This window comes from Manis javanica, chromosome X (assembly GCF_040802235.1).
Source record: "Manis javanica isolate MJ-LG chromosome X, MJ_LKY, whole genome shotgun sequence".
NCBI lineage: Eukaryota > Metazoa > Chordata > Mammalia > Pholidota > Manidae > Manis > Manis javanica.
The window spans coordinates 17,849,768-17,874,944 of record NC_133174.1 but is presented as its reverse complement, the minus strand read 5'-3'; the positions used below and the strand labels follow the sequence as shown (position 1 = coordinate 17,874,944).

Sequence of the window (25,177 nt, the reverse complement as noted above, 5' to 3'; positions counted from 1 at the left end):
ACCTTAGGGCAGACCTGAGCTGATCCTTTTGGGACAAGTAAGACTTGGACCATGTGGGCAGAAAGTAGAAGGGTATTCTGGGCAAGTGGAACATGAGGAGTGAAGGCCCAGAGATAGAGAATTGTGTAGCATTAAATGAACGACTGGCATTCCCGTTGATTGGAATGGAGTGGAAAATAAGCCTAGTTGAGCAGGTAAGCTTTGAGCCATGTAAGATGGCATAACAATGGTTTCCATTCACCATTGCAAAAAACAGACATTCCACATTTAATAGAATCCACGGGACAAAGGACAGTTTGCTTCATAATAACATTTGATTACATATTTGCTCTGCACCAAGTTTTTATACGTGTCATGTCATTTCACCATCACAGCTCTGTGATTCGTAGTTTTAGTATTTCACAGATGAGAAAATGAAGATTTCAGAGAGGCCGTGAATCTGCACAGGGCTATTCAGCTCTTAAGTGGCAGTGGGTAGAGCTAGGATTCGACTCCAAGTCCCTTTCACATCAAGCCCTGGCTGTGTCCACCACACTGGGCTTCCCTGTGGAGCACAGGCCACAGCGGACCATGGAGCTCAGCAAACACACTCTCAGGCTTTGAACCAGATAGTGGAAGGTGTGTGCACAGACAGTAGCCATGATCTGTCGAGATGGTGCTGTCTGCCATGCTCACTGCTGTTTTACTGACACCTAGAGAGGTACTTGTGCTCAAGGGCTGTGTGCTCAGTAAATATTTCATGAGTGAGTGAATGAACAAAACAGAAGTTTGGGGCAAAAGAAGGAGCTTGTCCTCTGAAAACAGAATCAGAGAGTTTGGCGTTGAGCCAGCATCGAGTTAACGGGGTGAGATGGGGCATCTGCACCTTGTCTAACCCCAAGGAGTTTAAACTTGAAAATCAGGCTAGAATAAGATGGAGGTGCATTTTGAAATAGTTGGGTGGTGGGCTGTGTGGAACATGGGTCACTACACGAGGAGTAAGATGGAGCAAAGGTAAACTCCCAGTCTTAGAAGAGAAAGTCTCCCCTCTTATCTCAGGTGATGGACTTGAGACTTTATGCAAGAGAATTTGTGATGTTAATGGCCACCTGGCCAGGAAACTTCTGTTGGAAATTCCTATATTTGGAACTTCTAACATCAGTGTTAAAATGTGACAAAAAGTTGGCTTTTTGATTACCTAGAAGGCACATAATAGTCTTAGACCACACCGTGAAGACCATGGTTTCCTAAGAGCAGTGGCTTACAAACTTAGGTGCTTAGCGTGCCCTAGAGGTACCAGCAGTTTCAGACTCAGTAGGGCTGGGCTGGGGCTTGAGGATCTGCATTGCCAACAAGGTCCAGGTGCTGCTGCTGCTGCCTCTCCTGGCAGCACACTGCAAGAGCCAAGAAGTGCTGCCTAAGAGTGACCGATGGTAGTGGTTGGAGGGAGTGATAGGGAAATTGTCCAAATATAATTGTCGGAGCATTGTGTGGGTAGTAGAAAAGCTCAGAGAATTTTTTTTAAATCTTGCTGTTGGACTACTTTTTAAGAAAACAGGAAAAGCATCATTACTCTTTTGAAGTGTTTGGTAATTTTCAATAGTGGTAAGCAATTACCATTTTGTGGCACTGTCTTTGAGCATTCCAGCAAAAAGATAAAACAGACCCCCATTTAGGGTTTATCATGCACTTCAAGTCTATGGTTACCACTGAAGTCTTTCACTATCTCCTGCACTAGCCCTATTTTATCACTTAATACAATTGCCTACCATATGTTTTGCAGTCTTAGGTCTGCCCAGACAAGGCTGGTATATAAATTCTAAAAGAGGTAACGACAAACTGCTCCTAGCTCCTGGCTCCCGGACCTCATCGGTGGGGTCACAAGGGTGATGAAAGCTCTAGAGAAGGAACATAGTAGAGTAACTGGAATAGGCACCTTTGCTCTTAGCTCAACTAGGCCTGCTGTGGAGCTATGAACCTACAAGGTTTAGTAAGTATCCTGGGACAAGAGAGAGTCACTCCTTTGTCTTGAGATAAAGGCAGAGTCCAAGTTTATAAAGTTTACATAGTTTTACATAAAATGCATAATTTCCTTTTACTTATAGCCAGCAAAACAATTTTCAATAATTGATAATGCTTGATGTCTAGCTTTTAAGTACATTAAGTTGAAGTTTTTAAAAAAGCACATTAAAAAAATTAAGTAAACTATATATAGTATAGGTAGCTCACAAATAAGGCAAAATTCATTAAGGCAGTTCTCGAGAAATAAACTTGGGAAACTACACACTATAGAAACAAAATAATACAAATTCCCTTTTTGAGAAGGAAAATAGGAAATTAGAACTGAATTTCCCTTTTAAAAAAATGTCAGCTTCAGTGAAAAGTGACCTATGAAACAATCACGTGGACTTTGCAACATGGAGTCTTACATACTGCCAAATAATCATGGGAGTGACATCTATCATCTTTGCTAGGTTTTACTGGTCAGAAGCATGTCACAAGTCCCACTCAGACTTCAAAGGGAGGGTACTCACACAAAGGCATAAGCACCAAGAGGCGGGGATCGTTAGGAGCCACCTTAAGGTCTCTCCATGATGGCCATGGAATAGTCATGTTCTTACTAGTGATCATTGTCAACCCCCAGCTTAACAGGCCAGTGGTTCCTAACATGGAGGTTCTGAACAGTCCCCAGATACCTAAAAGGATGTCCAGAAAAAAACTTCAAAAAACTAAAACAAATATACAAACTAAAAAAAACCACATTCTATCAAAAATTTTTATTATGGAGAATTTCAAATATACACAAAAGTAGAACAATATAATGAACCTTTATGTGTCCATTACCCATATACAACAACCACCAACCCATAGCCAGTCTTGCCTCATGCACGCTCACATCAGCTATCTGTTGAATTATTTGAAACAAAATCCCAGACTGCCTATCATTTCATCCATAAATATTTCTGTACAGATGTCTAAAAAAAGGATCATATTGAAAATAAGTCACTATACCACTATCTCACCTAAAAATTAACAGTAATTCTTTAATATCATCAAATATCCAGTGTTCCAGTTTCCAATTATCTTATGTCATCATTTATTTCTAGTTTGTTTAAACTAAAATCCAAATGTTGTCCATACATTACAATATGTTTGATAGGTCTTTTAAATCTCCTTTAAACTGCAGGTCCCTGCCCATCCTTCTCTCTCTCTTTTTTCTTGACATTTATTTGTTGAAGAGACCAAGTTCTATTTGTGGAGGTGGGTCCTGCAGAGTTTCCCAGTCTGGCAGTTGCTGACACACTACAATTTTTAAAAGTGAGCTCATTGCAAAATCAACTCCACAAATACTCTTCAAAGACTTAGAAAATGGCCTTTTTCTCAGTAATTATGTCATCTTTCTTTTCTTTCCTCCCTGCTTCCTGAATTCATTTATCTTGATCACCTCTGAATCAATAACAAAAAGTTCTATAAAACTGCCATCTGCTTTCCCGTGGGGTTTATATCTTAAAACAAATTTTCCTCAATTGAATTCAAATTGAATAAGAGCATTGAAACCAAGGATCCCTCATTAGACAGTTTGTTATTTCAAAGCATTTTCTATTTACTGTGCCTTATTTAGAATACAGTATAATCCTGTGAAGGCAATTCTGTTTGTTCAAAATGGTGTATAATTGGGAATAATTGCAATTCCCTATCTGACAGAAAGTCTCTTGAGTTTTTTATTAGAGAAATTTAATTTATTAGAAACATTGTACCATCTGAATCTATTAATGTAAAATTCCTTTTAATTTATGTTCCAAATTGATGAAGTGTACTACATCAAGAAATAATCACAATTTTAAATCTAAGTTTTAAAGATCATTCAACAGAAGTCTGCACTGGTTTCTTTTTTTATTAAGTTTATTTTTATAACATCAATATAATACATACATGTAGTTTAAAAACTCAGTAGGACTTTTAGGCTTACAAAAAACAAACAGCAATCCCTTGCCCTACCTGCCCCATCCCCTGATTCTTGTTCCCTGTAGGCACTCAGCACTTGACAATCAACTTTCCAAAATGTCATTGCCTTTCTGGTGTCTTCTACCTTTGGGGTATTATACCTTTTTAATTCTTTCTCTGTACTTCTTGTGGTGTTCGGGAGGAAGTGGAGATATGTGTGTGTGTGATTGTGTGTTCAGTTCACCATATTCAGTTTGTAGTTCACCAACCATATTTTCACTTTCTAGCTCCTTCATGGAGAGTCCAGATGGTGTAAAAGTTGGCCCCCAACACCTCTACCCCCAATGTCTTCCTCTTACTTGAGGAGATGGGTCTTCGGGCTGGCTCAGCGAAGTTTCTTGTGTAGCCTCCTGGCTCCTGGGGGCTGTGGTGAATTGAATCCCTCTTCCTTATGGAATGGTACTTCCCAGCCACTGTGAGAGTGTTGTGTCCTCTTCATGCTTGATCTTTCTACCTAGGAAGGACTGTAGTGTTGGTTGCTTGCCTCTGAACCTGAGCACCCCACAATGTGTAACTTTTGCACCCTCCCTTCTTTTGGGGGGTATGTGTCCCCTCCCCCCGGATCTGTTATGATACCAGTGAGGTTAGGGAGTGACCTTTCTGTAGTGGCATGCTGGTGCAGGCCGACCTCAGAGATACTGGGGATTCAGTTCCAGGCCACCGCAATAAAGCAAGTATCTCAATAAAGTGAACCAAGGGAATTTTTCAGTTTCCCAGTGTGTATGAAAATTATGTTTCTACTGTAGTCTATTAGGTGTACAATAGCATGTCTAAAAATATATAAATAATTTAAAAATACTGTTCCACTAAAAATTGGTAACCATCATCTGGACTTTCAACAAGTCATAATCTTTTTGCTGACGGTGGGTCTTGCCTCAATGTTGATGGATGCTGACAGATCAGGTGGTGGTGTGGCTGCAGCAGTTTTTTTTTTTTGAGAGGGCATCTCTCATATTTATTGATCAAATGGTTATTAACAACAATAAAATTCTGTATAGGGGACTCAATGCACAATCATTAATCAACCCCAAGCCTAGTTCTCAACAGTCTCCGATCTTCTGAAGCATAACGAACAAGTTCTTACATGGTGAACAAGTTCTTACATAGTGAATAAGTTCTTACATGGTGAACAGTGCAAGGGCAGTCATATCACAGAAACTTTCAGTTTTGATCACACATCATGAACTATAAACAATCAAGTCAGATAGGATTATTCGTTTGATTTTTATACTTGATTTATATGTGAATCCCACATTTCTCCCTTATTATTATTATTATTTTTTTTAATAAAATGCTGATGTGGTAGATGCAAGATAAAGGTAGAAAACATAATTTAGTGCTGTAAGAGGGCAAATGTAGATGATCAGGTCTGTGCCTATAGACTAAGTATTAATCCAAGCTAGACAAGGGCAACAAAACATCCACGGATGCAGAAGATTTCTCTCAAAACAGGGGGGATGAGGTTCTAAGCCTCACCTCTGTGCAGCAGTTTCTTAAAGTGAGACAACAATGAAGTTTGCTGTGTCAGTGAACTCTTCCTTTTATGAACAGTTTCTCTGTAGCATGTGATGCTGTGTGATAATATTTTACCCACAGTAGAACTTCTTTTAAAACTGGAGTCAATCCTCTCAAACCTGCTGCTGCTTTATCAACTAGGTTTATGGAATAGTCTAAATCCTTTTTTGTCATTCCAACCATGTTCTCATCATCTTCATCAGGTGTAGTTTCATTCTCAAGAAACCACTTTCTTTGTTCATCCATAATAAGTAACTCCTCGTCTGTTAGTTTTGTCATGAGATTGCAACTCAAATATAATAATGGAAAAGTTTGAACTATTGCAAGAATTACCAAAATGTGACACAGAGACACGAAGTGAACAAATGCCATTGGAAATGGCGCTGACAGACTTGCTTGACTCAGGGTTGCCAGAAATCTACAATTTGTAAAAATACAGTATCTGCAAAGCAGAGTAAAGTGAAGAGCAATAAAATCAGGTGGGCCTGTAAATGTTTAACAGTTAGCCCCCCAGAGGGAAATAAGCCCTGATTTGTAACATTGGCAAATCTCTATGGTGTAAATACTCCTACCAAGGCTGATTTCAGGCCACTGATGTGACTTGGAGTTGGGAAGAAAGGTGTACAACTGCACAACTGTCTCATACAGACAGCAGACTGTAGCACATTTCCTTTGGGAACAGGACTTGGGGGTCTTCATTCAAGACTACAAGACTCAAGGATGAAGTCATTTGTTCTTTTCATTGAGCTCCTCAGTTGCTCCTACCTTGATCTTCCCGCTGGGCTGACTCTGCCAACGCTTTGGTTATGCCTGGTCTGTCTGAATCTGCTGGCTCAGACACCTGGGACTCTCCTCTGGATCTAGAGAACTTCCCATGCTCTGTGTTTGTCTTCCCTGGTGGCTAAAATGTGTGTTCTGGGTTGATCTTAATTTTGTTGTATTTTTACTCTGCTTTCATGTCCTTGGAAGAAGTTCTTCATAAAATTCATTTCACGAGCTAATACAAAACTGATGGTACGTAGACATTGTGTTTTTGTCAGGTAAACTTACGGTGGTATACTGATGGAATAGAGTCAGGTAACTGGGATTCCTTCTTCTGCAGTTCTGCTGCTAATGCTCTCTGTCTTCCACAGCTGACAGGCCCGTCAGAGTGTATGCAGATGGAATATTTGACCTCTTCCACTCAGGTCATGCAAGGGCACTTATGCAAGCAAAAACACTGTTTCCCAACAGCTACTTGTTGGTAGGAGGTAAGAAGTATATTTTTTCTTTGTCTAGAAAACTCCTTTATAATGTGCTTCCTTTCAGAGTTCCATCATTAAAACCTCACATTGTTAATACTCCTGAGTCAATCCAGACTGGCTCACCTATTCATTGCCTGAAATTTTCAATGCCATGTAAAAAGCCACAGGGGAAGTTCCATCATAGGACTGTATACCACCAATCCCCACAGAGACAGACGTTATAATAATACCACCAAGGATAACTGCTTCATGTTTTCCCTTAGTGCCTTTCATTTTGTGTTTGGGGCATGATACATTTTCTGTTTTTAGACTTTTCTAGAGGGTTAGGAGAAAAGCAGTATTATTTTGACTTCAAACCTGAGAGAGCTAAAGGGGTTCAGGATGATTAAGGGTAAACAAGGTCATTGTCCGTTTCCTTTGTGTGACGCACGGCACGGAGGACGATGTTGTACTGAGAGCAGTGGCTCACGACAGCCCTGATAGGTTGAATTTATGCATGCTATGTTAAAGAAATGGAGATTTATATACTCAGGCAGTCTTGGTTCACAATGAAGGAACTGACTGGCTTCATAAGCTTGTGGGGAGAGAAGGGTGGTTAAATATACATGGCAGTTTTCCTCTTCCAGAAGGCCTCCAGATTTCAGTTGGGTAAAAGGGATAGTACTTGACTAGGGGGACCTGTTTCTCACCTCTGTAGCTCCTGGAAGCAGCATGTACTTTCACCGTGGTCACTTTTTGCAGATTTACATGAACTAGGCACCATCAAACTTTAGAACTGAACTATGAGAAAAAAGGTGCTGGTAAGAGACTGTTCTGTTTTGTAAAGTATTTTGTTGTCTTCTGCAAGTTTAAAACTACTTTTTGGATATTTAAAAGGAGCCCTTCTGCAGGATTTGTTGAGAATGGTGAACACATGGTTATTGAATGGAATTCCTTCCAGAAGGAAGAGGTGATAAGAGGCAATGGTTCCTAGACAATTCATGCAGAGGGAACCCAAGGCAGGCAGAGAATCCATCACTTGTTCATTTCCCGTTATCTTGAGTGGAAAACCCTTTCTTGAGTGAGCACTGCCACCTGGTGTCTGGCCCTAAGCTGCTGGGGCCCTGGGGAGACCTCTGCAGTGTTCGGGCTTTGGTCATTTTGGCGACTCAAGTTTGGAGGTGGTTAGGTGTGGGTCACACTTAACAGGGATACTAGCCGTGGCCCTGGGTTATCACATTAAAAGTAAGGTCGAATGAAACGTACAGCTGTCAGTACGTTCTTGTAAACTGGAGAAGGCAGTAAATTAATATCCGCAGCTCTCTAGGGCATCAGGCAACGATGGTTTCACTAGTTCATTGAATGTTCCCTTCATGTAACAATTGTTTTTCTGAGTTCCTACTATGTGCCAGGCATTCTGTACACTGAGGAGGCAGCCCCGAACAAAGCAGTCTATGTCCTCAGAGAACTTAGAGTCTGAGGAGGAAGCAGACTCTGCCAAGTAAATATGTAGCAGTGGCTCTATGAAGAAATATAAAATAGGGTAAGGGGAGCAAGTGGCTGCTGGGGAAGGAGGGATGTTTTAGTAGCGAGGTTAGAGGTGCAGAGGCCTATATGAAGTAAGGGCACACAAAAGCCAGAACACAAATCCTTGCTTGGGCAGTGTTCTCACCAGTTAAGACGATAATGTTGGGACAGGTGGAGAAGACATGGCGGCTACAGTGATATTTTATTGATTCATATATCTTATGGAGGCTTTCCATAAAAGCAGATGGCTTAATACTCAGAGAAATTAATACAGACAGGAGTTCAGAACCAAGAATTAAGACAGAAGAGGAGAAAAACTCCAATAAGAAATTCTCAACTTCCTAGCAGCCCCGACAAAAGGAGCCACAGTCTCTCCATAGCTCTCAAATGTTAGAGCTAATAGCGCTCCATTAGGAAGAACCAGCTTTTTCTGCCCTGAGTTCTGAGGTAAGTCTTTCAGAAGGTTCCTGCAAAAGAGGCATCAAGTAATCTATGAAAGATGTCCTATAAGGGCGATTTACAAAGAAAGGCAGCTACCCCCTCAATGAGTGTTATGTGGGTTCTCCATGGAAATCAAGGGCATGTTCAACTACTAAGATGACCATAGAGACCATATCTTTTAGTAGGTGACAGGGGACTAGAGATGGATGGGAAATGAAGCAGTACTACACACAAGGCTATAAAAGAGTGGTATGAAGACTTATGGGGACAGTGACAGTAAGAGTGAAAAACCACAAGCAGCATAAACAACATATTGAAATGTATTCAATATGTTGTTTTCTCCACTGAATTCTTATTCTTACTATCTTATTTTAAATAACTGGATGTCAATACTATGAAATATTTTTTAACCACTATTAATAAAATTCAGCACGATCTGTATTTCATGTGTCTCCACTAATTTAATCATATTCGATTTAGAGTCTATTAAATGGAATCTGCAACTGCCTGTGTGTAGGCCAACTTCTACAGAGCCATGGTATTCACAGCTCAGACACCCGTGAGTGGCAGGGCAATGGCAAATGTGTTTTGGTAAAATTGTGAGCAAGACAAAGTATAATCTTCCTTTGATGTATATGGTAGCTCTCTTCCTCTAAAATTCAGCATCTGTCATAGCTGTTCTAGAAATACTTAGTGATTATATGTAAAATAAAGTTAGGTTCTAGACCCAAGTAATTTTAAATAACCATGCAGGGACATTCAGCAGTCCTGCAGGCTATGGGAAAATTCTCCTGTGGGGCTGCCACACACACTGCAAGATGTCTAGCATCCTGCCCACTAAATGCTGATAACTGTCTCCAATCACAAGTAAAGACACCCCACAAATTTCCAGAAACGCATCCTAGGGGATGATGAGGTCTCTGTTGGAAACTGTTGTCTTAGACTAGGAGTCCTCCAACTTTGTTCCCCACAGTCCTTATAAAAGAATTTTGAAAAACTATATACCTTCTTGTAAATTTATGAGATGATATCTATAATTTTCCATCCTAAGTTTAAATAGCTATAAAAGAGGCAATTTCTGGAATATTGTAAATATCAACATTTTCAAAAATTAATAAACTTATATTTTTTAGGCAAGTTTTATGCTCACAGCAAAATTGAATGCAAAATACAGAGAATTTCCATATACCCACACAGGCATAGTCTCCCTCATTATCAACACTCCCCACCAGAGGGGTACATTTATTATAGTCCATGAATCTATACTGACACATTATTATCACTCAAAGTCCATAGTTTCCCTTAGGGTTCACTCCTGGTGTTAGAGATTCTATAGGTTTTGACAAATGTACAATGACATGTACCCACTATTGGAATATATTGTAAAGAATAGTTTAATTGCCCTAAAAATCCTCTGTGTTCTGCCTATTCTTCTATCCCTCCCCACAAACCCTGGCAACCACTGATCTTTTTACTGTCTCCATAGTTTTGCCTTTTCCAGAATGTCATATAATTGGAATGAGTGGGTACTGGATTTTATTAAATGCTTTTTTACATCAATTAATAAAATCATGTCATTTTTCTCTTTAGCCTGTTGGTGTGGTAGATTACATTAATTGATTTTCAAATGTTGAACCAGCCTTGCATACCTGGGATAAATCCCACTTGGTTGTGGTGTATAATTCTTATTATACCTTGTTGAATTTGTTAATACTTTGTTGAAGACTTCACATCTATGGTCACAAGAGATACTGGTCTGAGTTTTCTTCTAATGTCTTTGTTTGGTTTTGGTATTAGGATAATGCTGGCCTCATAGAATGAATTAGGAAGTATTCTCTCTGCTTTAATATTTTGGAAAAAATTGTAGAGAATTGGTATCATTTCTCCTTTAAATGTTTGTTAGAATTCATCAGTGAACCCATCTGGCACTGGTATTTTCTCTTTTGGAAGGTTATTAAATATTGTTTCATTTTTTAATAGATATAGGTTTATTCAGATCTATTTCTTCTAGCATGACTTTTGGCAGCTTGTGTCTTTCAAGGAATTGTTCCATTTCATCTAGGTTATCAAATTTGTGGGCATAGATTGTTCATAATGTTCCTTTGTTATCCTTTTAATGTTTATGTTATCTGTAGAAATGTCCACTCTTTCATTTCTGATATTAGTAATTTGTGTCTTTTCTCTTTCTTAGTTAGCTTGGCTAGAGGCTTGTCAATTTTATTGATCTTTTCAAAGAAAGAGGTTTTGGTTTCATTGATTTTCTCTATTGATTTCTGGTTTATATTTTATTGATTTCTGCTCTGATTTTTATTATTTCTTCTTTTCTGCTGACTTTTGATTTAATTTGCTCTTTTTTCTCCAGATTCCTAAGATAGAAACTTAGATTATTGATTGTAGGTTTTTCTTCTAATATATACATTCAATGCAATAAATTTCCCTCTAAGCTCTTTCACTGCATCCCACACATTTTGATAAGTTGTGCTTTCATTTAGAAGTGTGTTGTTTAATCTCCAAGTATTTTGGGATTTTCCAGCTATTTAGTTGTTGTTGATTCCTAGTTTAATTCCACCATGGTCTGAGAGCAAACATTGTATGATTTTTATTCTTTGAAATTTGTTAAGGTGTGTTTTATAGCCCAGGATGTAGTCTATCTCGGTGAGTGTTCCATGTGATCTTGAGAACAATGTGTATTCTTCTATAGTTGGATGAAATAGTCTGTAGATGTCAATTATATCCAGCTGATTGATTATAACCAGCTCATAGTTGAGTTTAACTATGCCCTTATTTATTTTCTATCTGCTAGGTCTGTCCATTTCTGTGGATGGGTGTTAAGAGTCTCTAAGTGTAATAATGGATTCATCTATTTCTTCTTGCAGTTCTGTCAGTTTTTGCTTCACATATTTTTGGTTCTCTGTTGTTAGGCATATACCCATTAAGGACTGTTATGTCTTCTTGGAGTATTGATCCCCATATCATTATGTAGTGCCCCTCTTTATCCTTGATAACTTTCCTTGCTCTGAAGTCAGCTGTGCCTGAAACTAATGTACCTACTCCCACTTTCTTTTGAGTAGTGTTGGTATAGAGTGTCTTTCGTGATCCCTTTACTGTGAATGTGTATGTGTCTTTAAAGTGGGTTTCTTATAGACAATATAAGTTGGGTCTTGTTTTTTTATCTACTCTGACCATTTCTTTTTTAATTGGTGAATTTAGACCATTGATGTTCAGAGTGATATCTGTATAATTGGTTTAATATCTACCATATCTTTTGTTTTCTATTGCCTTTGTTCTTTTTTCCAAGTTTTGTCTTCCACACTTTCTCTGTTATGGTTTTCTTTGAACATTCAACACAATTCTATTTTCCCTCCTTTCTTAGCAAATCAGTTTTACCTCTTTTTTCACCTTTTTCGTGGTTGCCCTAGTGTTTGCAATATCCATTCTAAAGTAATTCAAGTCCACTTTCAAACATCACTAGTGCAAGTACCTTACAATAACAAAGTATTTCTAATTCTTCCCTCTCATCCCTTATATCATTGCTGTCATTCATTTCACCTATATGTAGGTATATATATATGGAATTGAATACATTGTCGCTATTATTTTTGAACAAATTGTTATCTCTTACATGAATTAAGAATAAAAAAATAAAAGGCTTTGTTTTAGCTTCGTTTTTTCATTCTCTAATGCTCTTTCTTTCTTTATGAATTCTGGACCTATATCATTTTCCTTCTCTCTGAAGAACTTGTCTTTTCTCTGAAGGACTTTTTAAAATGTTTCTTGCAAGGCAGGTCTACTGGAAACAAATTCTGTCAATTTTTGTCTGAGGACATTTTTATTTCTCCTTCCCTTTTAAAGGGTAATTTTGGAGGGCACAAAATTCTAGGGTTTTTTTTTTTCTCTCAACATTGTGAATATTTCACTCAATTCCTTTGCTTGCATTGTTTCTGAAGAGAAGTCCAAGGTAATTTTTATCCTTGCTCCTTTATAGATAAAGTGTTTTTGGCTTCTGGCTTCTTTTGAGATTTTGTTTTGGTACTTATCCAATTTGGTGTTCTCTAAAATTTAAATGAGATGAATGGGATCCCATTTCTGAATGAATATATTATTGCTAGAATGAGACAGGGTTTATCACTTATTTTATTCTTATTTTTCTTTGGTGTAGATCTAAGTGCTGAAATATTTTGTTCACACAAATATTCAGATAGGAATGGAAGAAGTTTGTTATAGTGATGCTGCGAAATCTTTGAACTCATGAGTTATTTGCCATCTATCACAAAAATAGTTACTGTCATCAGAATAATTTAATGGTCTATCAAGTGACTATTTATTAAGACCCTCTTTCATATTTGTTGTAGGCAATACATTAGAAACAACCTGACCTGAAAATTGATTTGTTTCCCAGCTATTGGAATCATTTGCTTTCTCCCTTTCTGGGAAGTGTAACAAAAGGGCTTACCAAGATTTATCACATGACTCTTAATCGTAGCCTTTACTCTTTTACTTAAAAGTAATTTATTCAACTGAATTTGCTCAGAAAGGGTTGGGGAATGGGAATATCAGTAATTTCATTATGCCATTGACAGTCCAATAACTTTTGATAAAATATTTTTATCATTTGCTTAAAACTTAAAAAAAAAAACCCAAAACTTTGGGGCCGCAGGTTTAGATTACTAAATTTGCAGAGTATACCATTAACCTAATTGGCAAAGCCAGTCCTCATTGTCAAATCTGCTAAAAATCTAGAAACCAAGCAGTCTTTTCAATTCAAATGTATTCATCTATTTCAAGAAGCTTATAAAAACCACTGAGAAACAAATTATAGGATGCATTGTATAAAATAGTCAGTCAAGAGTAAAATAATGTATGCAGATCTAATAAGTCACAAAACAAGGCAATAAATTAATGTGCTTAATTTATAGTAATGCAATGTAATTTATAAATTATATGATATTTATAAGGAGAGGAGTGTGATTTTTTTAAAAGGTACTTTATACCTTCTTTAAATATTAGTGTGTGTGTATCAAATAGTGCTTTCCCTTTAGGAATAGTTATAAAAATCAGAAATAACTTAATTATCTTTATTAGATACTATGGTGATACTTTTCCTATATATTTAAAGATAGAAAAGGGAATATACTACTAAAAAATAATTTGGCAGTAGATATTTTATTTTTGTTAGGAGGAGGTAGAAAATAAACATTTTAGAAGGTGAAATGGGGTAAGGATTATCTGTAAGTAGAATAAGTATTTTATGATATGAGTTGATAAAATAGATTTTTAACCTCCTTTTTAAGTAATGCATATGAAATCTGAAAAAAATCATGTAAATGTTTTATCCTTGTATTTATTCCAATGTATTTTTTTTAAATGTGATAACTTCAGAAAATACATTTGGAAGAAGCAGCCATACCAGCCTATACAGCTTTGGCTTATTAAAGCGATTTTGAAGTGAATAGCTTGGAAAAATGCTTACTCTTAACTAAAAAAGAAAAGGCAGTTTTAGGATTCAATATGAGTATTGAGCATAGCTGGAAAAATGCTTACCCTTACCTACACGAAAAAGCCATTTTTAGCATTCAGTACTTTTTTCTAGGGCTCCTTTTGCTTTGAAGTCCTGGGCCTCATCTCTCAAGGTCCTTGTGTACTTTGACAATAGTTGGGAGAAGGAAGAGGCAAAGTCGGCAGGCAAAAATTTGCATCATTCTCCACTCCTTCATAATTAGTTTCTAACACACGGCTTCAGCTCTAACAAATGTGTGTAAGACAGGGAAGGAAAGGAAGCTTTTATAGATAGGATCCTGGTGCTTTGAGTGGTCATTAAACAAGGTTTCTGTTTGGTCTGGCCTGAAGTCTTAACTCCCCACCCCTTGCAATGGTGCTTTTATTTTGTAAAGGGGAGTAAGGCTGATTTTGGACACAGAGGCTTTCTTGGGCCCACTAATTTTAGGAAAGGATACCCTTGGAAGCTGAAGATATGGAAATTGATTCCTTTAAAGCTTCCTGTGCTTAGATAGCTCCTGAAAAGTCTTTGCGTATCCCCAGGAGTACGTGTGGCCCAGTACTTTGAAGACCACTGCCTTAGATTATCTTTCTTCAGTATCACAAACCAAGTAATGGGAGTTTTATACTGAGGGAGTTAGGGAGGCCTTTTGAATAGGTGTTCTGTGTTGGTGGTTGAAAGGCTGGCTGTTGATATGACGTGTGTAGTTAGCAAATAAAATGCTTACAGTGAGCTGCTGCTTGTGGGGTCCTCAGACCTTTGGCCTCTTCTTCATTTGGAGGAGTCTTCTCTCTGTTTTCTTCCTTGCAGTATTCCCCCAAGTTGTTCTGGCTTTGGGGAAACAGCAGCCAGGGAGGCAGGCTTGAAGTCTACCAGCAACTTGAACTTCACAGGAGGGAGTTTGTACCAAGAGTCTGGGTACCTGCTTGGAGGGGTTCAGGGAAAAGACAGAGCCCCAAACACAAATGACTATCTCCAGAAATGGTCCTGCATTATCCCCACTATTACTAAATGCCAAAGGTTATTGAGAATTACTCTCTGCTCGCACAGATGATCAAGTTTAATTCTCAAAACTTCGCCATGTTTTAAAGACACACAACTGAGTCTTAGGAGAATTTGAGTAACTTCCCAGTGATACATAGCAGAGCTGGGATTGGAACCCAAGTGTGTTGGGCTCCAACATTCTTCCCCTATGTTATATCTTCTCTCTTGCAGGGTTCTGGTTAATATTTCTCTTTGAACGCAGTGAGCTGCCAAGATAGGTTAGCTGCAGCAGGAGCTCCCAGAAAGATCACAAAAATCACCCATGGAACACCATTGCTCAGAGTTTGCCATCTGGTTGTCAGAGTGCCTTTGCCAAGACTCAAGGACAACAGTGCTGCTTGGGGCATAATTAATGTTTAGACAATGACTGGTCAGCATGTTCAGCTGCTTCTTGGGGTCACTCCTAGGATATGAAAATAGGACCCCGTATTGGCATCAACAGGATGTTTATTTTCTTTGTGCTCTGTCAGGAGGCCATTATCTTGGCCATAGAGAAGTTGTATCAAATTACTCAGGTGCAGGTTCAAAAGTGGGGAGGCTAGGGCTTGGCCTAATTTTGTGTTGTTTATGATAGAAAATTGATGGATATTAAGTCTTCTGCTGCTCAGTATTATTCTTGATGTAGTATTTCAGTAAAGTCCCTAAAGAACATTTTTAAAGTCTTAGATCAATTTTAAATTGTATATCTAGACCCATAAATAACTCCTATTCATGAGGTGAAAAGCCAATGCAATCAGTTAGGCAATACGTAATATAGTCATTATGGCCCTATTACCTGCACTGCCCTCCCCAGGTGGAGCGATGGGTGGTTCAAAAACAGGCTGGGCTCTTTACTGAAGATGTTCATAATATGTTTCCCAGGCTTTCAAATGTTGTACGCATCAGAATCATCCCTGAAGCTTGTCAAAAATGGAGCTGCATGTGTCCCAGTCCACAATCATTGTCTCAGTCCATTCAGGTTGCTGTAACAAGATACCACTGCCTGGGTGGCTTAAAAACAACACAGGTTTATTTCTCACAGTTCTGGAGGCTTGGAAGTCCAAGATCAAGGTGCTAACGTGGTCTCCTTCTGGTGAAGGCCTTCTTCCTGGTTCATAACCGGGGCTTTCTTGCTGTTTCTCGCACAGTGGAAGGTGCTAGAGATCTCTTTCATAAGGCACTAATCCCACTCATGAGGGCTCCACCCTCATGACATAAGCACCTCTCAAAGGCCCACCTCCTAATATCATTACCTTTGGGAGTTATGATTTCAACATAGGAATTTGGCGGGGGGTGGGGGGTCACATTCAGAACATAGCACCCACTGATTCAAAAGTCTTGGGGAGTGGAGTTCGGGCATTTTTACATGTAAACAAGCTTCTTAGGTGATTTTGATACTCATCAAAGTTTTTTGAGCCAGCCATGTGGTTGGTGGTATTTTGGTAATGTAAACCACTATAATGTTTTCTATTTTGTATTGTATTCTGTATATGTCTATACAACTTCTCAGCAAGTGTGTATAGGAGATATATAGACATACACATGTGTATCTAGAGACACACTAGTCTCTTATTTGCATGTTTGTTGTTGAAATGTGACTGCAGATAAATCTGCATCTATTTTTTAAATCATAACAGACACTTATAGAGCATTTATATAAATCAGGCACTGTTAATTCATTCAAAAGCTATTTGTTAAGAGCCTACTATGGGCCATCAGAAAATGAAACAGACAAAAGTCCCTGTCCTCGGGGAGCTCATGTTTTAGTAGAGGAACACCAAGAATAAATAAAATTAAGTACAACAATTATATGATGAGGAGTGCCATGGCCAGAAGTAATGTGGGAGGGAGGTGCGGACTGCTTGTGGTGGGGGGTGGGATGGCATTTTAAATAGGGTGATGGGGAAGATCTGAGGGAAGGGAGGGAGTGAGGCCTGTGGGTGTTTGGAGCACGGCTGTTCCAGGTTTGGGGAACAGGAAGTGCGAAGTCCTGACCTGAGGAGGAACATTCCTGGTGGTTTCGGGAAACAGCAGGGAGGCCAGGGGCTGGGCTGCAGCAGGAGATGTGGTCAGAGGAGCAAAGGTATGGATCCAGTAGGGGCCTGTAGGCTGCCAGAGGAGTTTTTTCTGCTACTCTGAAGGAAATGGGAAGGCTTCTGAGCCTGGGAATGACACAATCTGGCAGGTTTTGATGGGACCATTCTGGCCAATGACAGCAGGCTGCTGAGGGTGGGCAGGGCTAGAATGAGGAGACTAGTTAGGAGGCCACTGCAGTAATCCAGGGAAGAGATGGTGAAGGAGCTGGAAATGGGGGTGCAGGTGGTGAGAGAATGTGGCTCCCGGGGGCACTGGGCAGGCAGAACCCACGCAGTTTGCATGCAGCGTGTGTGAGGACTGCAGGAGGAGGTTTCCCAAGATGCTGCGTGTGGCCACTGGTTGCATTTGCTCTGTGGCCAGATGTGTCTCTGGATGTGGTTCATGATTTCATTCCAAGAAAATGATTGGGGCACTTTTGGTTTTGAAACATAACTTACACATATAAAATTTGTAAATTTATTGTGAATACATAGTACCTTAAAGAAAAAAACTCATCCTAAGGAGCAGTCAGGGTAGTCTCACTGGCTGCAGCAAGCCCCTTACCAGGAAGTTGGTAAACAGGGACTGTACCCACAATGACATTCCTTCCTGACAGGTAGGAAAGCTGCCTTTGCCAACAAAAATATATGTCCTGGATAGAATAATGAATAATATTTGTTGTTTACTTTATCTCAAAGCACTTTTATGTAAATCCTCAAAAAAATCCTTTCTAAGGCTGATGGCAGAGACTGTTAATTCCTGTTTGAGGATTCAGGATCCTGAGAGCTAGAAAGGATGAGATGTAGGAAGGGTGAGCTCTCCTATGGTAGACCTTTTATTTTGTGACTTTCTCCTCTTGATTCCTGGCCCCATATGCAGTGACTGGATCTCAATCCAGGGAACAGAAGTGTATGTGCATGCGCATGCGAATCACACTTGTATTACTAAGTACAGTGATCTAGTAAAGGAATTGGAACTGATTGTTCAAACCTCTATTTCAGGCCTCTGGGTTCCTCTCCTCTCTCTGACTTCTCTGTTCATTTGGTAATTTTATTTCTGAATAGTAATTTTCACTGAAGGGTGGGATAGGGAAATAAAAAGTTATGAAAGTCACACTTAAGTAGTGTAGAGAATAATTTTAATAAAAGCCACAGCAGCAGTTGCAGTCATAATTAGCACTAAAATGAAATTCTCAACTGCTGGTGGATTTCAGCTTGCTTTGCTTTCCTGAGCCTTTGTTCTTGTAAAAGACTGAGTTGCATTATGCTGCACACCTGGCAAGGCTGAGCTCCTTTTGTCTTGCTGAGAAGCCATGTCTGACCTTGGGTGGCTGTGAACAGGGCCTAGGCGAGCTAATGGCATTTAATGCATTTGCCTGTCTCAGTCTGCAGTGACGACCTCACCCACAAATTTAAAGGTTTCACTGTGATGAATGAAGCAGAGAGATATGAAGCTCTCAGACACTGTCGCTATGTGGATGAAGTCATCAGAGATGCTCCGTGGACACTCACACCAGAGTTCCTGGAAAAGCATAAGGTACTTGTTCTTCTACATTCTCTCAGTAGCAAATTTAGGGAGTGTGATTCTGCAGCGTATACCCAGAAAGCCCAATAAAGCCTTTTCCAGTTCCTAAAAGAGGTAACTTCAGGAGCTGTCATGTTGTGTGCCTTGATGTAGCACCTTTCTTCAGCCCCAGGCTGGGGATGGATACCCTCTCACTCCCTCACCATGGGCTCTGTAGCTAGACTACCCATATGCAAGGGTGGCCTATATCTCTGCTTATCCGTGTGACCTTGAGCTTACTTACCTAACCTGCAAAATGGGGGTAACACTGGTGCTTTCCTCATGGGGCTGTTCTGAGCCTCTACTGAGATTATCTAAGTAAAACCCTTGGAACACTCGTTGGCCCATAGCAAGAGCTCCAAAAATGTCATCATTATCATCACCATCGTCATTATTGGTACTTATAGATTCACAGGCATCATTTTTCATGGACTGAATGAATGCACATATTATCTAGAAGGCCAGGGGTAAGTCTTTAAGGAAAGAGCTATATATCTCTGATTTTGTGACCCTGCGACTCCTACTGATATAAGATTTTTATTAGTTGAAAACATGTGCAATTCTTTTGATCTGCATCAAATTATGTGCTTTGTATCTCCCTACCAGTCCCACATTAGGAGCTATTCTTTCCTTTTATAAGCAGTACAAAAAAAAATAAGATTAAGCTGTTCTAAGAGTTTTCTTTTCTATTTTTAAATTCACGATGCAGAAGAGAAGAGAGAACACTGATAAATGTGCATGGGTAATAGCAGAAGAGACAATTTCCCAGCAAGAATAAAAAGAAAAAGGAAAAACTACAGTATGATTTACTTGCAGCAATCACTAACACATTTTTACTAAGTATCTATGGGGATACTAATGATGATGATGGCTGCCATTTATTGAATATTTACCATGTGCCCGGCACTGTGCTAAGCACTTTGCTCTTACATGAATCACACTCAATCTCTTGGCTACCCTGAGATGTTGTTGTTATACATTGGAGAAGAGGAGGTACTAAGTGTGAGTACTAAGAATAGAATTAATAATAATAAAATTTATTGAGTGCTTGCTGTGTACCAATTATTACAGTTAGCACTTTTACATAATGATGTCATTTAATCCAGTGATTCTCAAGTGGGGGTGAGTTTACCCCCAAGGTGCATGTGGCTGGGTCTGGAAACATTTTTGGCTGTCACAACTAGAGGGGTGCTACTGGCATCTAGTGGGTAGAGGCCAGGGGTGCTACTAAGCCTCCTACAGTGCACAGGACAGACCCTTCCACCACCAGAGAATAATCCAGCTCAAAATGTCATTAGTACTGAGGTTGAGAAAGCCTGATTTATGAGTTATATAGCTAGTCAGTGGTGGGACAGGCAAATGAAACTGCTACTCTAAACTATCTCTCAAGATGGAGCGAAGCCTCATTATAAAGGGCTCTGAAAGCTAACCAAGAGGTTCTGACCTGATGTAGAAGGAGAGAGGGAAGTAGTGAAGACAGCTGGCTTAGCACAACAAGAAGTAGACTCTGTGTAAGAAGGACCCCTTCCCACCGTGTGACAGAGTGCTGGCTCCGAAGGAGGGAACCTAGTGAGGAAGGTCAGGTCCAGGCTGCTGTCCATGATCCAAGTGGCAGAGCCCTGGGTTTGGTGTAGTGGCAATGGAGAGGACACACATACGCACACATAAACACACACATGTATGCACACACTCCCTAGGGGAACATGGGACCTATGTGCTAAGGAGACTGAAGGAAGTAGGGAAAGAAGGCTGATGCCAAGGTGTTTGGGGCCTTGGTAAGCTGGGAAAATGCAGGTGACATTGGAAGGGGGCACCAGTTTTCAGGATGAATTAAATTCCAGGCACGTTGATGTTAAAGTGACAGCAAGGGGTGGCGAAAGAGAAAGGGCAACTTTAGGCAAATCTGACAAGTTTTTTTGTTTCAGCAGCCTTTTGTCCCAGCTGAAATAGTAATATGTGTCCTACCTGCCTAACAAGGTGGTTATGAAGATGAAATAGGAAAAGAGGTGTGAATTCATTTTCACCACATGAAATACAATGTGTCAGGGCCTATTGCCATCAGTGGAACAGGAAATGGAGATTTGGGTTCCTCATCATAGCAGGGATGATTAAAATCTGAATAATGAGTGAATTTTCTAAGCAAGCTTAGAGGCAGAAGAACAGAAGACCAAGAGAACCTACTGTCAGAGGTAGGAGAGAGAGACACTGACAAAGAGGGGAAACCACCCAGTTCCCATCGTCTGTGGAAATGGAGACAGTTGGAAGTACCTTTCAGTCAAGGATTCAAGTCCATATTATAAACTGCTTATTACAATTACTGTATTTCAAAAAGGCATTTTCAAATTGCAGACATGCACATCCATCCCAGTGGTGACATCTCTCTTCTCTCTCCTACAGATTGACTTTGTGGCCCACGATGACATTCCATACTCTTCCGCTGGCTCTGATGATGTTTACAAGCATATCAAGGAAGCAGGTGAGTTCTCCTGTGCTCGCCTGTCACTGTGGCATGGCCATCAGGTTTAATAAGATGTCTGCTTCAGGCTTGTAGCATAGACATACAAGGCACTGGGATTTCAGATGTCTCCCAAGCAGCCTCTATGAGCCTCTCTGCTCATGTGCTAAGGCTCAGTCATGCCAGACGTCATGGTAAGTTTGCAGTGATCATTAAATGCTAGATGAACAAGAGAGTGCTTTCAGGGAGTATGATGGAGAGTTAGCTTACGATGGAAGCCTTCTGTCTGCAAGGACTTTCACCAAGACACAGGGCATGGAAGCATTTGCATAGGTAATTTGGATGCACACTCTGTCTTGTGGAATTTTCCAACCTATTTAGATGTAAGGGGTGACATTTTGGTCTGAATTATATGGACCTTTGCATCCAGTTTGTTTGCTTTCCATTGGTCTCTTGACTGCTGAGTTGCTCGCAGAGCCCTCTACTGGAGGAGATGCTGATGACAGGTGCCAGAGTACTAACTGCCATGGCCCCACAGCCCAACAGTCTCAGTGAAAGATGTAAGGGCTTGCCATTGGACTTGTTTCAAAAACAACTATGATCTGCATGAAAGATCTTTAAAGTTTTATCTGTGAATTTGCATTTTTCCTGCTCTGTCCTATAATAAGCAAGAGAATATAAATCACAAATTATAGGAGCTCTTTTGGGAGAATGTATAATGGAGAAATAGTCTCTGCTATACATGCACTGCCTAACACTCATCATTTTCCTGAGCTGAGGTTTTCAGTCTGTGTCACAAGGTCTCCAATAGTCACCTAAGAATTAAAACAGCCGTTGCTGGGATTTTTAAAACACCCAGCCTCCCTGGATTATATTCATTTGGGTTACTTCAAAAGACAGATGGGGCAAAAGTAATTACTTCTATTGTCCTATAGGGTCAGACGGTTTTCCTGACCTTAAAAATGGAGATGTCCAAGATGGAGGTGGGGGGACAGTACAGTAACCTGAATTTCTTAGCTTCTCCATCCACCTTCCTTCATCAGACTACCACCCGTAAACCACGCATAAGCCTATTGCTGCGTGAAAATCTAGGAGCAAGGAAGAGTGAGGAAGGGATAGGCTAGAATTGGTAGTTTAGCTAAAGGTAGGCGTGGAAGTAGATTAATGGCTTGGGTTATTTTCTATTTTACTTTCTACCGTACATTTCATGTGGAGGTACTGTGGGTGCATCCATGCATACCTTCCTATATATACTAAACGGTTATCTGGCATACTGCAGATACTCTAGTTAAGTGAGTTACCATATGCTTTACCTAGGGATTTCATGAAGTCTAATACACCTGACTCAAGCTGCCCTGTTGCTGACATCCTCCATCAGATCCATCTTCCCCAATTTGTGGGGGCCACTGGAATTCCACCCATGTTGGTCCCACCATCCTTCTCCTTGAACCTGCTGCCACTATAGCCTTTTTCTGGTGCTCATGGACCTTCAGACTCTTGGGGTAGGATGGGCTCCTTGGGGTCACTAACTTAGTCTCCTACGCTCCCCTTGGCACCACTGCTAGCTCCTGGTAGAACTGATGCTTACACATCTCCCACAAGGGGGAGCTCCCTATCTCCCAAGGCAGCCTATTACATCTTTGGATGTTTTTGACCATCATTGGTTGACCCATGAATCCCGAGTGTTGGGGAGGTATGTCCACAGGTGGGCATATGTGAAGAAGTTGTCATATAGTACAGGGTGTGCAGAGGTGAAATCAGAGAGGGAGACTGGCAGGGTGCAGTGGTTGTGACTTCTGTGTGGCACATGGAGTGAGATGCCACTCAGATGGGAATACCATGAGTGAATCTCTTGCGGGGGAAGGACCAACTGGGAAGGGGGCAGGAGTAATTTCAGTAGCCAAACTTACTTAGAAGACCCCATTTCCACAGATGACAGGAAAAAACATGCTTAACCTTTGAAGTAATTCAGACCCTTCTAGGTCTGCACTTAGACTGTGTGGAATCAACTCTTGGCCTTTTCCTCCTGGGGCGATCTGTTTCTGGGGCATATGTATTGGCCTGGCATGGGGTGGGGATTTGGTTCTTGCTGACCTTCTGTTGTGGGGTATCAAGTTGTGCTCAGCTATCACCTGCGCTACCCGACCCCCATCGCAGCCCCCTGACACTCAGCTGCTACCTCTGTCTGGTCCCTGGACTCCTCCCCCTTTGGCCTTTCCTTTGGCCCCTGATGGCCTCAGCTGTAGGATCCCTTCCCTGTCCACATGTGTGCCACCCAGCATTCATGCTGATCTTAAACCTTAGCTACCTTCCGTAATCCCTGGGAACTTTAAAAATGTCCTCCATAATCTACTGGAAGACAGTGGGAGGGAGTCATGTCAGACCCCTATGATGATAAGGAACACTCTACCTAGACCTCCCCGTGTTGGCATGGGGCCTCTGTGAGACCATTTTCTCCCCAAGTTCCTTGAGGTAAACAGCATGTCAGCCCCTCTGCCCTGGGCTTTCTAATGGGGTCTCTTCCTGCCCCACTGCCCCTGGGGTGTGAACCTGAGTGAAGGCGAAGGCGAAGGCGAAGGACACGCCCAGTTCACATTCTCCCACTTCTGCTGCTCACCTCCTGATCCCTCCCCGGGCTCTGTCTCTCAGCCCCAGTAGGGGCAGGCAACTGCCCCTTTGTCAATATCAGGTCTTCCCCACCCCAGAGCTTGCAGTAAAGCATTCTATACCCCAAGTCCGCTCAGCTTCTGGTTCTTAATAATTAAAGGGATACTTCTGGCAGTTCCCAAACCCTCTTTGTACTCTTCAAGGCCTGGCTCTTTCACAGGAAAGCCTTACCTTTCATAACTATTCTTTTTGAAATGAGACTTCAGAAGAGCCTGTTTTAGCTGAATACAGTCTCCTGTGTTCTCAACCATAGCTGCTTTTCCTTGAGGTGATGTAGGTCCCCCCAGGAACAGGACCTCAGGACAGACATCATCCCCAGAAATGGACGTGACATTGGATATTTCAGAAAATTATTCTCTTACATATAATGTATTTAGTCTCCCTGTGGTGTTTTGTTAGCCCGCACCCTTTTGGGGCCCGCTGGGGAAGCACTGTGCTACCCCCAGTGGGGCTGGTGTAAGATGTAGACTGTCCTTTCAGAAAGGGCGTTCTCAGTGGTCAGGAGCATTGGGTTAGAACAGGAGGCCTGGCATTCTCAAGTCCCAATCTTGTTTGTAAGGAGTTCCAAGAACGGAAACTCCATATGCTTCAGACTCGAAAGGCTGCCTAGGAACATGACAGGGATGGGAGGGGAGGGAAGGGCAGGAGAAACTGACTGATGCATCAGTTACATGGAGCTGGGTTATGGAATGGGGTGGTTATTACCTTTTTAAGTCTTTGTAAGATCTGAGCTGTGAGCCAGCTGTTCCTTTCCTAAAAATTGCCATGATGGGTTTTGTATAGACCAGTGCTTGTCAAATATGTGACTATAGATCCCTGTAGGATCTTTTTAAAGTGCAGATTTGGGTTCTGGTGGGACCTAAGATCTCCATTTCTAATGAGCCACCCCGGTTGTTAGATACTGCAATCCATAGATCTCACTTAAAGTAGCAAGAATCTAGAGCAGGGACTCTGGTTCACCCAGAATTTCCCCCAGGGCTAAATGCACCAGCGTTTCCTGAGGTGACAGCTCCTCAGCTACCTTGTACTGTAGGAACACGCATTTGGTGGTGGTTTTATTTCTGGGTGAGTGGCCTCTAGTGAGCTAAAAGTTGCCTTCCCTATTTGGGGAGTAAAACCTCAAGTTCCAGTTGTTCAGGTGTAGGAACAGGTCCAACACTTTCCTAACTCTCAGCAACCCAGCACCCTCTTGTATAACAAATGACT

General features: G+C 40.8%; 1 protein-coding gene across 5 annotated transcripts in view; it reads left to right on the top strand.

Moving 5' to 3' along the window:
* PCYT1B (phosphate cytidylyltransferase 1B, choline) overlaps positions 1 to 25,177 on the top strand; it is a 115,779-nt gene that overhangs the window by 51,932 nt on the left and 38,670 nt on the right. For all 5 annotated transcript variants that reach the window (XM_037026417.2, XM_037026419.2, XM_073227640.1 and 2 more), the window contains 3 exons: positions 6,633 to 6,749; positions 18,671 to 18,822; positions 21,247 to 21,325. In XM_037026417.2, the coding sequence (XP_036882312.1) occupies positions 6,633 to 6,749; positions 18,671 to 18,822; positions 21,247 to 21,325 (348 nt within the window). The remainder of the gene's footprint in view (positions 1 to 6,632; positions 6,750 to 18,670; positions 18,823 to 21,246; positions 21,326 to 25,177) is intronic.